The sequence below is a fragment of the Doryrhamphus excisus genome, linkage group LG17 (assembly GCF_037039965.1).
Source record: "Doryrhamphus excisus strain RoL-2023G ecotype Guam linkage group LG17, RoL_Dexc_Guam_v1.1, whole genome shotgun sequence".
Lineage (NCBI taxonomy): Eukaryota > Metazoa > Chordata > Actinopteri > Syngnathiformes > Syngnathidae > Doryrhamphus > Doryrhamphus excisus.
Window position 1 is genome coordinate 7,241,912 of NC_136373.1, and position 15,883 is coordinate 7,257,794.

Sequence of the window (15,883 nt, forward strand, 5' to 3'; positions counted from 1 at the left end):
AATGAGGGTGGAGATGAAAAAATGAGCCTAATAATAACAACAAAGTGTTCAATTCACTGTTGTAAGTGCAATGAGCTAAACTTCCTGTTCCCAATGTAAAACCTTGTGTATGTTTCTGTGTGTTCCTCCTGTAAATGGGTGTAGTAGAATTGGTGCATCATGCCATGTAATGTGATGAATGACAAATTATGACTTTCAAAATACATTGCAATCAGGAAAAATAAACAAATACGTACATAAGAAACTCTTGCCTATACTCTTTCTGTGTCCAAAAGCCATCGATTTACTGTATCGACATGGGACATTAGGCATTACATTTCAAAATTCCATAGTTCTTTTGGACTTGGACTAAGACAAAAAAGTATATAAAACACCTTAACTACAAATAATCTTGATTGGCCATGAATTCATAAAAAATAACTATTTTATCTCACCAGCGCCATCTATTGAAGAACACCAATTTCATTACACAGCAACTTAACACTCCACTTAACACTGGTGTACTCCAGAAATATATAAACATGTACTAGTGTGAGTTTATAATGAAAAAAAAAATTGAAAAAGCCAGCGGATCCCGCAGGGAGGCTGACATCATCATCAATGAATGAATGCATTGCTGAGACGGTGCATGGTGGTAGGGATTTAATAGAGTTGGATTTTGTTTCATTTTAAATTTATATTTGTGCATGTTTGTATATTTCTTAGGTGGGCCTTTTGAGTGTTTATTTGTTGACTGCCAGCAGCTGACAATGGCTTGATAGGCTTGTTGTGAGTGCACTAATAGCTGGTGATTAGATCATGTCGAGCTATTGTTTACTGACTGTATTGCCATAGATTTGCTGGAGCCTTGTATAAGTCATGGGTTCAAAGTTTAAGAAATTTTTTTTAAAAATTACGGTAAAAATGAAATATCCTCCGGTGTGAATATTTTAAATATTTGCTTGGTCATCCAAGTAAGCATACAGTTTATCTTTGTATCAGTGGGTTAGCCAGCTGTGTTGAATTGAAAAGTACAAAGTAAATGTCACAGGAGTCCTTGTATGAGTACTCTGTCTTCTTATATTACAATATTTGGTGGAGCTTATACATAATGTCTCTCACATTTGGACTGCATTATTTAAAGTGGCACTGTCCAGTATGCATGCTATTTTTATATCACAGCTACATTGTTTGGATTTTTGACTAAAAAGTGACTGAATTTAAATGAACCGTCAACCACAAACTGTGACATGAATCCAATGTTATTTAAATAAATCGCGACACTACATGCCTCAAAGCTAATTCGCAAATGACTATCCAGTACCACCAAAATCCAAATATCATTCCTTCAGGAATGGCCTGGAATTTCTTTAAATTCTTTCGGCAAAATAAACTTGGATTGTTCAACACAACACAATAGTTCAACAAGAGCGCATCTCCCTCAAAACACAAAACACTTATGACCTACTGCACTTTGTCATGCAGGTCCTATTTAAGGTAATTCTTGATTGAGAACAGGTGTGCACTGAAATTTAACTCAGGTGTGATCAAGCATTTATGTTATGCACAGGGCCCCGTAGGTTTGGATTTGTTCTCTCTCTTAATAAAAAGTTTCATTAAAAAACTGAATTTTGTGTTCAGTTGTGTTGTCATTGAATAATATTATTTTGATGATGTGAAACAGTTCAAGTTTGTAATCAGTATGTGGAATCAAACTATGGAATGGATTGAGTAAGGAAGTCAAACAATGCACAACGATGAGCCAATTCAAGAAACAATACAAGCAGTTGATGTTTGCTAAATACAAGGATGAAGAGTCTTGAACCAGTCATGATGTGCTATATATATCACTATATTGACACTTACTATGGTACCCATGATGTCATTGGATGCTCATATCACCTCGTACTTTGGTATGTGACAAAAAAAAAATTAATAAAAATTAACAAGATAAAATACATTTTTAAGAATTATGTTAGGAAAGCAGGAAGTGAACAAATGTAACAGTTACTGATTGTAAAAGTACCAGATGGAGGGGTAGGATTTAATAAGCTTTGCTTCTTCCTACTCCTTTTGGACATGTGGAACTGTGAACTGATTATGTGATGCATTCAATTGTAATCTGATGCATGTTCAAATGAAATAAAACCATTACCATTACCATAATCTTAAATACAAAAAAGAAACAAAAAATATAAAATATCGATACACAAACGTCAAAAAGTGAAATTAAGGATTTTATTAGTAGACATCCCCTTGTCCATGAATCTACCAAAGTATGCTTATACCATCCCCCACCTAAAAATAAAACATCTGGTACAATGTTCTCACCAAAACAACAACAACAAAAAAAACAGGTTTAAATACTACAAAAATAAATCAATTGCACAAAATGTAATTTTGCGTGTGATTACTTTCTGTGTAACACTCTGTACACAAATAGAACATCAACAGTCACAATAGAGCAAGAGCGAGAAAGAAGAAAGAAGAAAGAAAAAACAAAAGTATCATGTATAACTTTGACGGCTGTGTTCGCGTTGTACCAATTTTGTTCTGTTTCGCATCAACAGTACAAACCGCACAGACTTGCATATGAACAATGCGCTCGAATAGTGTTTGTCTACTTCACAGGAGTATTTTAAGCTTACAAAAAACATGGGGTTAGGTAATCATGATGTATAGTGAGCAATGTTGGCAGATGCAACTGGTGAAAGACACATGTAGTTAAGTGCTTTGAAGAACAAAATGAAGTTGCCAAAATAACAATTTGAACAAAAGAAAGGCAGTTCAAGTATTCTTGCTGTACAGAACATTTGGGTTTTCTTTACTACTACTGTACAGTCGGCATGAGAGCGATTATTTGCACTAACATCGATAAGGAATGGACTACAAGCTGTGTACTGGTGGTATGTTGACGTATTGATGCTCTTAGTGTCCTATTGGTATAGCTACACTATTAACATTACAGGCACACACACACTGTACAATGACAGTCAATGTCAAGGGTTCACATTGTGCTTAATATGGCTTTAAGTGTCTGTACATATTAGTAGAATCATTACTTTATGACACTGTAGCATCCTAAACATTCAGTCAAATGTACTAATTTATGTATGTGGCAAATATTTTTGAGAGCGATTTGTTTAACCAATGCTGTCTGGACAAATGTGTTTACAATCAATCGAAATGATCAAGTGATTAACATCTCCAGTGCGTTTTGCTTTTTCATGGTGCCACCAAAATAAGGTACCAAAAATATAGCGATAACCATAGAACTGGAAATAGAGCTCACCACAACATACCAGAGTGTATTACTGCTCAGCTACAAAATTAGTGATACAGTCATAGCGATTAGTTACACAAATTAAATGACCGAAGCAGATGCTCATGTAAATAGCCTATCACTGAAATCATAATGTTTTACTTTAGTTTTATTGTACAGTACTTCAATATTCTTTAGACATGTTAGACAGGTAGGAATGTTAACTAAAACATTGCCTTGCCGTGCACAAGGTTTTATGATGAAGCCTGGAATTAATTCATTGACTTTTGAGGCTCCACTGTATCAAATAACAGCGGGTTGTATTTTTGAGTTACACTGGGAGGAGCGCTCACATCCCAAAGACGTTCATGACTCTCTTACATTACTTCAGGCTGGCTTCCCTATGGCCGTTTTTCAATCCGGAATACGTCACACAGTGTGATTAAGCCGTCAAGTGTCGAAATAATTAAAGCAACGGGCGCATTTTTCAAGGACCAAAGTCACTCATGTAAGGCATAAAACCCGTAAAGGAAGCAAAGAGCGAGTAGGCATGAAGGTGACCACGTTTTAGGAGACACGCGGCTTCTTTGTAAGTTAAATGATGAAGACTTTAATTGTTGGTGAGTCAATCTAGGTGATTACAATGTCTGGTGTTTCTTAACTTTAGGGATGTGGAAGAGGGAAAAGGTGAAGGGAGGCGCTCTATCAGTAGATATCAGGCAGGTCTTTGTAGTTCCTATTAAAGTAACCACCAGAGTAGATCCAGCCCTGGGAGCCGGTGCATGGGTTGATCCCCATTTGGAACCACCTAAGGACAAAGATCACAAGAGGTTTGAAACGTGTCATGTTGAGCTCTATTTGAGGTTTATTCCTTAGAGAAAGTTTTTCCTTGGCGGTGTTGCTAAGGTGCTTCCTTATATGGAGTTCAGTTGTTTTTTATTGCCCTAAACCTGCACATGTGTGAAGTGGCTTGAGATAACTTCTGCTGTAAATTTGGAGTCGTTTTATTAAAATACTTCAATTTTCAAGAAATTTTAAATAATTGGTTTACAGTATTGTTTTGTTTAAAGACCCCATAAACTTGTTAGTCCCGACAATGAACGAGTAAACATAATCTGGGGTGAACTCTCTGAAAGGAGTCTCAATGTGTTCGCAACCTAAACTCAGAGGCTGTGATCGATAACAGGGGTTATGGTATCGCGTGCATGCATCCGACTAACCTTGTAGACCACTCTTCCTCATTCTTGGCTCTCTCCTTTCTGGAAGCTCGCTGTTTCTCCTCCAGTCTCTCCTTCTCGTGACTGGCTTCGTCTGCAAAACCACAACAAAACCACAACACAGTGGCAATGTTACCATGGATGGATCAAACTCAACTGACAACACACCCAAATACTGAATGATAACAGACGAGTGAAGATGGTTGTCTTGTCAGTCACTATGCTCCCACTGCGGTACAAAGCAATTTACCCATTTTGCCATTTTCCATGGCTCTGATGTCAGGTCTGAAGCGACAATCGGTGGGCGCCAACATAGTGTCCATGCCGGGCTCCAGTTCATTGAGAGCCATTGCAAAGTTGGTGAAGTTGTACATCTGTTGGTGGAGAAAGCCTCGGTATTAACTCACAAACATATACAGGGTAGGCCAAAAGTTGGTTTTCAGTTAACACTTTATTATTATATCACATTTTAGATAAAGTTCAGTATTATTTTCTATAGCTTACATTTAAAATGTCTGCAACCTAATGAGTAAGCAGCATAGAAAATGGATGTATGGAAACTGATAATAAAGTAACCATAACCCTTATTTTGGCCCACAAACAGTTTTTTTGTTTTTTTTTTAAATACCTGAGCAGAATGAGCCGGTCTAGAATCTATCCTCCACAGCAGAGTACTTCCTGGTACAACCAAAACAGTCTCTTGGACTTCTGGCATGTCATCAGCATCATCATTGACAGATCTAGCTGGCTCCTCCTTGAGATTATATTTACAAACTGCATGGTCAACATTTGTGGTAACAGGAAATGACATCAACTAAATCAACCTACATGTTTGTGTTTCTTGTGTTCTCCTTTCTTCTCAGACTTCTTGTGGGCCTCGTAGGCCTGAGGGTCAACACTCCACATGCACTCGGTCCACTTCCCATAGATGACACAAAGCTTCTTTTTACTGGAGAACAAAAAAAGAGAAACCGAAAAAATTTGATTACAAAGGAAGAGGAATTCCTGAAACAACATTGTTAGCATGGTGTCACATGATGAAATATTCCTAATGTGGGTGACAAAGTAACATATAAAACGTATAAAAATAGGCTAACCTCTTATCCTGGATGTATCCCTCCACTCTGTGCAGCTCTTTGCCAAACATGCCACAGGGCTTGAAATTCAACACGCACTTGTCTCCAGTGCTGTGGGGACGAGAGCAAAAGCACTTAACACCCCTAAGCAAACAATAAGAATGCTGGAACGTGAAACTGATTTCCAAGAGACCAAGGAGAAGATTAAGATATAATACAAGATTTCCCTTGAGAGGGGAAATGAAGTTTATATGATTTACAGAAATTGTGTAATAACTATTTAAACTAAATTAGGAAGGTGCCTTACAAAGCTGTAAGGTGTGTGGAGTTTACCTATGGTTGACTATTTCCACTGCCCCATACTGCTCTATCCATAGTTTGCCCAGGATGATGTTGTGCACACAGCAGTGAGGGTTGCTCCACGTGTAGGCCTCATTGTGCCTACGTCATAAAGAAAAGAAAGACAGGCATGATAGAATATAATAAACATAAAGGAGGAGTGTTGAACAGGACTCACTTAAGTATCTCGAGTGTGATGGTCCCTTTAGGCTCTGCTTCAACACTCTTTCCCCAGAATTTGAGTTTAGGGTAGATGGAGCCGTGGAAGATGAAGTCTCCAGCCAGGCTTTCAGCGTGGAAGGCACTCACTGGGGGATGATGGGATACTTGCTCTGCTATCAGCCGGAAACCTTGATCCTCTCTGGTGAGGCAGGGAGGAGCATGAAAGATGAACATACTGGTAATACTGGTCAACATTGACTTTAGTGAGTGTGTACCTGATGAGTTCGTAAGTCTCTCCAAGTAAAGGATTGAAGGGTTTTCCAGTTCGCTCCCACTGAGACGCAACAGATGACACAGCAAATGCAGCCACTGCCTGAGGAGATACAACCGCACCTTTTCTGTGTCCAGCTATTACTCTATTATGATAATACTGTCTTATCAAACAGCCGTTATCACTGAATATAATGAACAGAGGAGAAATGTGTAGTTGTTCTCCACTTCATTTTGTGTGCTCTGTGGAGTGTCACTGTCTTACCTTCATGCGCTCTACGGAGTCAGACAGCAAGCAAGCTCTGTTGATGAGGTAAGTGTGTTCCATGTATTCTGTGATTCTCTGCAGGAAGCTGAGAGGCTCGTTGAAGACTACAGGCATGGTGATTTTGGAGAGTTCCTAAATAAGTACCAAACATGATATAGATTTAGCCTTAAAGGGGACCTGCACAAAACTCACATCTATTTTTATCTCCCAGACTAACACGACATATCACTAATCGCTAGTCTCAGCGTCATTCACAGACGGAAGAGTGAATACCTAGCTCTCTATTTCTCTACCAAGACTCAACAGGATGCTTGTTTCATAGTCCAATAGGTGTATCCCAAAGACAGCATTGTAAGCTAGCTCAAATTAAGGGGTTCTCCCTTGTTATAATACACAGAGAAGGGAAAAAAAATATGTGTTCATAATTCACATAAGATGACCAACATCATGCACAGATGCAGGCCATCATCACAAACACCACTTGGTCATTCAGATTTGCTGACTTACTTTTTCTGCCTCTAACATACAACATATATTTGCACTCAGAAATCAGACGTTCCTTACCATCCCAATACATTTCTTAAGTATACTCCAGACACTAACGGTGCTTCTGGAAAACATGGGGGCAGGTAATGATGTCCTGGAGTGGAAAAAGAAGAAATGTTCATGCATGCATGGAAAAAAAAACAGGCAGCTATTAAAATGTTTGAGCCCTGTTCTCCTAGGGAAAAAGCAAAGCGTACAGCTGTGACAGTACACTGCATTTTGCTGTATTGTGTGAAAGCACTTAGGTAGTCAAAAGGCTAAGTGTAAGGAAGTGTGCGAATTGAGACACAATCTCTGTACTCAATTGTGTGTACAAATTTATCTGATCAATCATGTTCATGGAGATAAGAAGTGCATGTGGTCCAACTGGTCTGCTATCAGTAAAAAGGAACATTATGTGTACATTACATGAGATCCAAGAGAACAATGTACCATGCCACTGACTGACATGCTATGATACTCCGGTACTATGCTATGATACTCAACAACGACAACAAAACAAGCTATCCGGAAGTCCTCCTGATCACTGTGACCAACCACAGCACAGCGGGCGTGCCTGGAGGCCAAATTAAAACAGGCCGTGTGAGGGTAGCACGGAATCCAAAGAAATACAGCTGGAATAGGTGCAGATTCTGGAAGATCTAGAAAGCTTTCTTGTGTAGCTGCTCTACAGGAGTCCACAACTCAAGCCAAAAAATGAGCATAATAGGTCCAATTTAAACTGAAACAACTGTCACAAGGCAGCCTTACTCTTTATATGGCGTCACAGCTCTACATTAAGTTGATGAACCCCACCAACTTTGAAAGGGAAGCTCAAGTTACCTGCGGCGTACAATATTTTGGAACCTGTTTACGCACATGTTGGGAGGTACTCTACACATTCCCAGTAGGTGTTTCAACTTTCAATTAAGACATTACATCATTACAGTGTAAAGGAATGTTAATTAAATGTCAAATAATCACTGTAAAATGAACTAAAAAAAAAGGATTAAGAAGTAGTTTTGACGCCATCTTGATAGGGACGGTTTCATGGGGTGGAAATTGTTTCTAGTAGCGTTATTATTGATGCGGCCTAATCCGCGGGCCGAATCTGGAAGGTAGTGTCGGAATGCAGCAGTACCTGTGTTTCCTGACTCCATTCTCCTGTGGCTTTGAGCCGTTGTTCCTCCGACTGCTGCTGTCAAACACCAGTGCATCTTTGTAACTGGACTCTGACACCCCTTCGCACGACTCATCTGAATCTATGCCTGTGAAGCAGAGCACATGTAAGATTATCACTCAGTGGGCAGTCAAAGGATTAACAGGTGATTTTTGTGACACCCCCACACAATAGAAGGGTTCCAGTTATGGTCAAGAGGATAACTGTGATAAGCACTGAACTGGAAAATTAACTTATTGTAACACAGGAAAGGGTTTTTACTGGTATTTACTTAACTTTATTTCAGCGGTTAACTTCATTATGGTTCTCACTATTCAATAATGTAAAAATATTACATTGCCAGTAGAGTTAATAATGGTTTTGTAATAACTCTTTCAGCCTCAAACCAATATATTAAAAGACTGTAAAACATTATGCTGCAAATTTGAGAAAGAATATGTAAGTACTGTAAATTGTGTTCATATTGACACTATGAGTGCTAACCTGTGACGGCGTCGTAGAACACATCTTCATTGCTCATCTTCTGGAGTCAAAGCTGACCAATATTGATTGTTGACCGTTCCGCTTCTAGCACATTTTGACAGCAGCACTTTGAGACTTCCTCTGGATGGAACCCGTCAGTCGAGGTTCTTATGGATCGTCACCACAGCAGCAGCACAGCACTTGTGCTTAAGTCTTCACAGAATGTTCAGGGGAGATGGTTTGATTACACGCCAGCAAATGCCTGCTGTTTGGCCAACAGATTAAGCCGGATGCAAACTGATGCAGTGCAGTAACAGTTTAGTTTGTCTCTCTTTGTTGATGATGGAAGCACATTAGAAATCTGTGGAAGAGATAAATAAAGACATTTAAATGTAAATACTAGAAGATTTGAAACACTAGCCTTTGTGGAGATAACTAAATTCAAAATCGCACTAAAGTGAGTCACATTCATTGAATAGCTAGTTTACAGAAGACATTGACTAAACACTGATTAAATGACAAGATGTCACCATATTTAACCATTACAGCATTAATCCAAATATTCTGGTGTCCAACATGAATGCATACTATTAATAAAACTAACATTGCTGCACAGTTTGTAAAAAAGAAAAAGAAAAAAAAAGCTGGAGATATGGCACGATCAAAAGACAAAGAAATGAAAAGAGTCAGTCAGTTCTGGGCAGTGACAAAACATACTTTCATATTCTTACATGTTCTTTCTTGACACACACACACACACACACACACAGACAGGCGTTGATACAAGACACACCTCCACAGACTGAAAAGCTTCACATCCATTTCACACAAACAACAAAATAAGCAACAAAGGAAGACCTCAGTGCAGCAGCTTGAGAAAAACGATTAAAAACATCTTTTTCCAAATCGGCATAAGCAAGCATGTCCAAAGTCTAGCCTGGGGCAATTTGTGGCCTGTGATTTTTTTTTCTTGCTTTTTATTGGCCGTAAACATACTCTGAACACAAAATGAAACACAGCCTCACATCAGAACAATTACAAAGTACAGTTGATCCCCAGTTTTTACAAAGTAGTGTGCCATTTTGCCATTAAAAAAATATATTTAAAAAAATACTAGGAGATGAAGCAAATATTCTTTGAACTGCTCAACAGCAGCTGTTGATCGACCTGGAGACCGGTGTGATAGCATCACTATCTTAAGCCTGGACACAATACACGTTTGTTTAACAACTTAAGACACATCTAGTGTTTTGAAGACAAACCATCAGTATTGTAATAACAAGAGTGCAAGATATATTATTATTATTATATCAGACATGTTTTTATTAGGGATTTGCAGGTGTTAAGCACTAAAGCACAACTAAGACAGCCCGAGTGGCACACACACACACACACACACACAGCCGCATTAGCATGCTAAGCTAAACTAAGCTAATCCAACTATTCTATAATCAGCTATTGCTGTGCATGAGCTTATGCTAAGTGACAGGTAAGAGTTTAAAAGTTTTTTGCCGACTTAGCAGTTTTTGTTTTTGTGACATCATGCCACAATGAATGAGCGGTTGGTAACAGCCGAGTAGTGCACTCCATTTTGCCTCAAATGCTTCAAGACATCATTAATTAACAATTCCATCATCATGTTATCATCTACTCAATAACGGCCATGCCTAATTTATACGTCAAATGTCTCTTATTGTGCTTAAAAAAAAGCACAACTTGTTTACTTTCATTTATTTTCAATTATGTGACGACAAATCACAAACAAAAACAAAAACCAAGGTGACTCACCTAAGCATACCGGTTCCCACCGACACACTGTTTATCTCTACAGAGCTCACCGCCATGGCTCATGCCATGATTTGAAGAAAAAGCAATGAATTTCAATGAACTTTCTTGGACAAATAATTGTATTGGATTCCCTACCAGGCAAACCAGAAACACTCTGATATTTTCATGACACAGCCCATAAAATCTAAAGTAAAACACAGATTTACAGGTAAATAAGCTATGGTTTCATCTTCATAGAAGTCTGTATTTTTTTCAATGCAGTTTCAAATTAAGCATAACATAATGATGTACTGAGCTGAGTGTTCATTTTCAAGTGTGAAAATAATATTTGATCTTCTTACTATTTACTATATTAATTGTTGTGTAGGCCTGTTTCCTCATTTGGCCCAACTCAATAGTTAAGAATAAGGCTGAGCCAACCAAAAACATGACGAAAGCTGCCTTACTATACAGTATTGTGTAGCACAGCTCTTTCATACAATATACAGTATTGTTCCCCTGTTTCTTAGAGGGTTGCCTAGACTAGAGCCCAAACACTCCTTCATTCCCTGGTGCCTACACAATGCAAATGCGCAAAAAACAAAAAAAAATTAGTCGCCTGTTGATGACACTTGTTCTTCACAGAGAACCAGATTAAACCGGTTGAATGTGGTTATTTTCCCCATTTGTTAATGAGACCATAGAATTTGCAGGATACTGCAACTATTACCTGTTTTTATCAGTGTACATGTCAAGTGTAAAGTAACCAACTCATGAGATTTTAACCCGGTGCTCTTCAGTCTCTCTTATAGCATATTTCATATATTTTTTAAATGAAATCTTCAAAATGATTGACTTCTGCTACACACTCAGTCGTTTGCCCACTGCTGCAAGATTCTTCTCAAATCTGTTGAAATGTAGCTTTTAGCACATGCATTTGCAAAATGTCTTTCCTGTTCGCATAATTTTAACCACACATATCAACAATAAATAGAGAACATGACACTGAACTGGTCATATATTTCATATTATCTTGTAAACTGTATTTGTATATAATCCTGGGTAAAATTGTTAATACTTTTTAGGTTGTTTATATTGTCTATTTTTAGATTGTTTATTATTTATTATGGTTCTGTCCTCCTTGCTGCTGTGCAATGTACATTTCCCCGCTGAGGGACGAATAAAGGTATATCTAATCTAATCTAATCTAAAACTGGAGTCGAAAGCAGTGACCAAAGCAAAGAAGGATACTTCTTTGCATCATAACAGATGTACTGTCAGACCCAGGGCTAGGACTGAGCGATATGGACACATATCCCTCTATATTTAGGTTGAATATGGATATACTATATATCTGGATAATTTTAGAAAAAATTAAAGCCAAATATGTGTGCAAAGTTATGAAAACTTTTTGTACATTTTGTATAAAAATAACCACTAAACTAAAATAGTCCATTCTCTTTTTGAAATGAATAAAGAAAAAGTAAAATATAATCTTCAATCTTCTTTATAGGAGCTTACACATAGTGTAAAGTGATGAGTGAGACCTCCGCGTCAACAACAACATCCATGTATCACCCTGTGTAATCAAAGTTAATAACCAAAGTATTAAAAGGAGATTTGAAGAACTTTAAAGGATTTTTTTCTTGGCCATATGTACATACAGTGCGCCGCTCCAATAGGACATCATCGAGTAGTCTATTGACAGCTAGCTTTAGCAATATGGGTAAGTGGCAGGGCTAACTAGCACACCTTGACACCTAAAGAGGAAAAAACTGACATTTAAAACGCTCAACCATGACAAACATTTGGCAAATATTAGCAAATAAGAAGAACGCCAGGAAAACACCTCTTACCTCGTCGTCGTGAGCAGCGTAAACGCTTTGACAAAGTCCAGAAAAGGAACTAGCAGTGTAGCTTTGGGGTTTGACACAGAAGCGGAAGTAGCTAGCAGCGGGGATGGAATGGATGAATGACTGGCGTGATAGATAGCCAATGACACGCGAGGGTGGGTGTATACACTGGCCAATAAAAACGTAAATCGGCGGGTTTTAGAAGACTGGAACTTGGTTTGAGGGGGCGGGGGCACTGAAATGGTGTAAAGAGCAGGAGAACGAGAAGACATTCTTAAAGGGATAGAAATTATTGAAAATACCTTTAATCATATATCAATATATTGGTTTTGCACTTTTTAGGTGTTTGTATGAGGAATAAAACACATAGATTACATTACATAGACACATTATCGTCTCTAGGTGGCAACAGAGAGCTGCAGAAAGGTCCAATTCCTCGCTGGCCAATTCTATTATCAGTTGAAATGCAAATTAGTGGGGAAAAGCATTATATTATCATTTAAGGATACTTTATCTTTATGGCTGAAGTCTTAATTATTATTTTGAGTATACAAGAGTCAAGTATCAGTTGAATGTATATTGCATTTACTTATTTTAATAATGCCATGAGATAACAGTGAAATAATTCAATCAAGCAAATAATTATATTTGTAAAATATTTTTTAAATTAGTCACAACAACAATTTTTTGGGTAATTAATAACGTAAAATAATTATGCCTATTTTCATATTAAGTATGCCACAAAAGTGTAAATATGCTGTCCCCTCAAAATAACTACACCTATTCCTTTATTCCACCCACGCCCCCTCTGGACACGCCCACTCCGCTGTGATTGGTCAGTTGCCTAAAGCGCTTCCTAACCGTGAATAACATCCTCTACTTGTGTTATGATTGATGCAGATCATTTCATAACCTTCCAACTCAATGTCCATGCCTTTGTCAACATTAATCCAAGTTTCCGATTATTCACAATACTGTCTGATATTGTTAAAGTTTGCACATGTTTCTGTTGTTTATATGGATAATTGGTGTCCAATTGTAAATCTTTTTTGGCATATTGAGGATGTTGTTGGATCTGTTTTCCTTTTCCATGTTGGTCTGGTCTAAGAATAAAAATATATCAATAAATATGAATATATATATGAAGTCATGTACAGAATGAATGTTAGCATCCAAGCTAATAAATGTGTACCACCAAAAAAAACATTTATTATGACTCGGTATATAGGCCCAAACTAGCTAGCTCTCCATAATGTCCATATGATCAAATGACCATAAAGTTACATCAATAAAAGGTCAATCCACGTGTTTAAATTCTTACAGATTTCGTTTTTGCCACGGATTACACAAAATGCAGAGAAAGGTGCGCTCTTATGAAAATGCTTGTTGTGCTCTCAAAATGGCGCTTGAACTAAATTACCTGCTGCTTACTCTCACAGGCTGCTAGATGGCGCTGTCACGCAAATACAATCACAAAAGAAGAAGCGAAGGCATTTGTACCAATAGTGACCTCTAACAGAGAAAAAGCGAATTACACCAGTACAAAATTAATGGACCGGGGGCAGAAAGTTCTTCACGTTGTTGACCAATATGTCTACTCAATCATATTTACACGGTTATACAAGATGTACACTGGCTACTTAAGTGTTAATTTTGTGTTGGCCCGTGAAAAGATATAATACGAATATTTGCAGAAATGTGAGGGGTGTACTCACTTCTGTGGCATACGGTATGTTGTATGGTAACTATTACTCTTGAAGCAATGGAAAAATTGGTGGAGAGTGTTACATTTGGATTTTTACATTTAGACTTTACTGATTTTAATTTTTTTCTTGATTTTTTCCATTAGCCGCTGATAGATACAAATCTCTCTCTCTCCCCCCCTCAATATATATGTGGCTCATCCTGTTATGAGGGCGGGGAAAGAAGGCGACTTCTCCGCCTACCACTTCCCACACAAACCCTCCTGGAGGCAGACGCCTGTGGATGATAATCGCTGTGGTTTTTAGAGGAAAAATGCATCTTTTATTATCAACTCCAAGCGTTTTTCCACATTACTACCCACAGTGAAGAGATACTTTGTTTCATCTGTGTGTATATTTTGCATTCCCATTCATTGCAGCAGCGAAGGAGCTATTTCATGGTGAATGGGTGAAGATCTCTCTCCCCTTTTGTCTGCTCTTCAACTTGTCCCCCCTTAAAACAACAACAACAGGAGGTTTCGTTTCTGCTTTCCGGGTTAGACCCACGCGGAATGAATGACAAAGTCAAAGGAGGTTGATGTCCACAACTCCCCGGCTCACCTCCTCTTCGCCTCGCCCAAGGAACGGAGGCTTCACCTCCGGCAGAAGATGGAAAGCGGAGGCGGAAGGGAGAGCTCGGAGAGCGGCACCGCCGAGCAGCAGCAACCCCGACTGGACAACACGGAGCTGCCCGCTATACTGTTAACCCAAGGGGGGAAGAAGAAAATAAATCGTGCTCCGTCACCGGCTCGACCCAAGGATGTACCAGGGTGGTCCCTGAGCAAGATCCGCGGTGGCATTGGAGGCCCCAGCCTGAGTGTGAAGCCGGGTGCCATCCACCTAGGGAGCCGTATATCCAGACGCAGCCCCATCGGAACCTTGAGTGGAAAAGACAACAAAGCCGAAAAAAGTGGTGGGAAATCAGGTGGGAAGTCTTCACTCTCCACCGCATCTAAAACTTCCGCTACCAAGATGGCTAAAACTAACAACGGAGTACGGAGGAGGGTGTCCGACGCCAGCATTGGATCCGACGACCTGTCCAAAGATTCTGGCTGCGCCCCTGGGAAGCTCTCTCCGACTGACAGCAGCTCAGAACTGTCAGATTGCGTCTCGGAAGAGCACAAACTCTCCACGGACGCCCCAAGCAGTGACACCGAGTCGAAGAGCAGCCGGGGTGGCGAACGGAACGGAGCCAACCTAAAACAATCCTCGGTTAAAAGTTCAATGGAGAGAGCCAACAAGGACCGACCTTTTGTGAGTGTCGAAGCCGGAGATGAGTGCACATACCCGGCTGAGGAACGCTCCGTGGCCTCTGTGGACAGCCGGATGCCAGCCAGCACATCTTTGGCCTTCTCTGACCTCACTGAGGAGTTTGTGGACGGCATGCATGAGGAGTTTGTCAGGGAGATAGAAGAGCTCAGATCTGAAAACGATTACCTCAAAGTAAGTGAAGCCTCTTTTACTCATTTGACAATAATTTTGTATTAAAACAAAACCAACGCCATGCACTTTTAATTGCATACAGTACTAATTATAGTCATTCCCATTATCATTGAGTTTGACCCATATAGGGTTGCTCTCAGAAATATTAGATGCAATTTAAACCCATAACACCAGTCATTTAACATTATGACCTGTCTGTTTTAAGGGAGCCCCAAAGGCACTTTGGCTTTCTATCTTGAGGAAACTCCTTAATGTAGTTTGTTGCCTCAGACATGCTTCTTCTGTTTGGATGTCATCCAAGGCTAATAACTACAAGGACACCGATGTTATGAGTACTA

At 39.1% G+C, this 15,883-nt stretch overlaps 2 protein-coding genes across 4 annotated transcripts in view; one reads left to right on the top strand and one right to left on the bottom strand.

Moving 5' to 3' along the window:
* Window positions 1–2,203: 2,203 nt before the first annotated feature.
* LOC131136913 (oxysterol-binding protein-related protein 2-like) lies at window positions 2,204–12,473 on the bottom strand. Its single transcript, XM_058084255.2, has 14 exons — window positions 12,364–12,473; window positions 8,762–9,101; window positions 8,240–8,366; window positions 7,138–7,213; window positions 6,571–6,705; window positions 6,311–6,408; window positions 6,052–6,234; window positions 5,868–5,975; window positions 5,556–5,645; window positions 5,287–5,407; window positions 5,087–5,212; window positions 4,709–4,832; window positions 4,462–4,552; window positions 2,204–4,049 (listed from the first exon to the last, which is right to left on the bottom strand). Exons 2-14 carry the CDS (start codon window positions 8,796–8,798, stop codon window positions 3,947–3,949), a joined length of 1,419 nt encoding a protein of 472 aa, XP_057940238.2. The 5' UTR covers window positions 8,799–9,101; window positions 12,364–12,473; the 3' UTR covers window positions 2,204–3,946.
* A 1,814-nt stretch (window positions 12,474–14,287) lies between these two features.
* mtcl2 (microtubule crosslinking factor 2) overlaps window positions 14,288–15,883 on the top strand; it is a 43,835-nt gene continuing 42,239 nt past the window's right edge. For all 3 annotated transcript variants that reach the window (XM_078797579.1, XM_078797581.1, XM_078797580.1), the window contains exon 1: window positions 14,288–15,545. In XM_078797579.1, coding sequence (XP_078653705.1) covers window positions 14,619–15,545 — 927 coding nt within the window. In that variant the 5' untranslated portion in view covers window positions 14,288–14,618. The remainder of the gene's footprint in view (window positions 15,546–15,883) is intronic.

Bases quoted from the DNA above. Each gene is read 5' to 3' on its own strand.
- LOC131136913 (XM_058084255.2), bottom strand. From the start codon at position 8,798: ATGAGCAATGAAGATGTGTTCTACGACGCCGTCACAG. The intron at 6,409-6,570 runs GTAAGACAGTGA...GTATCTCCTCAG, and splicing joins ACTCCGTAGAGCGCATGAAG to GCAGTGGCTGCATTTGCTGT. The intron at 5,408-5,555 runs GTTAGCCTATTT...TTTGTTCTCCAG, and splicing joins GGATACATCCAGGATAAGAG to TAAAAAGAAGCTTTGTGTCA.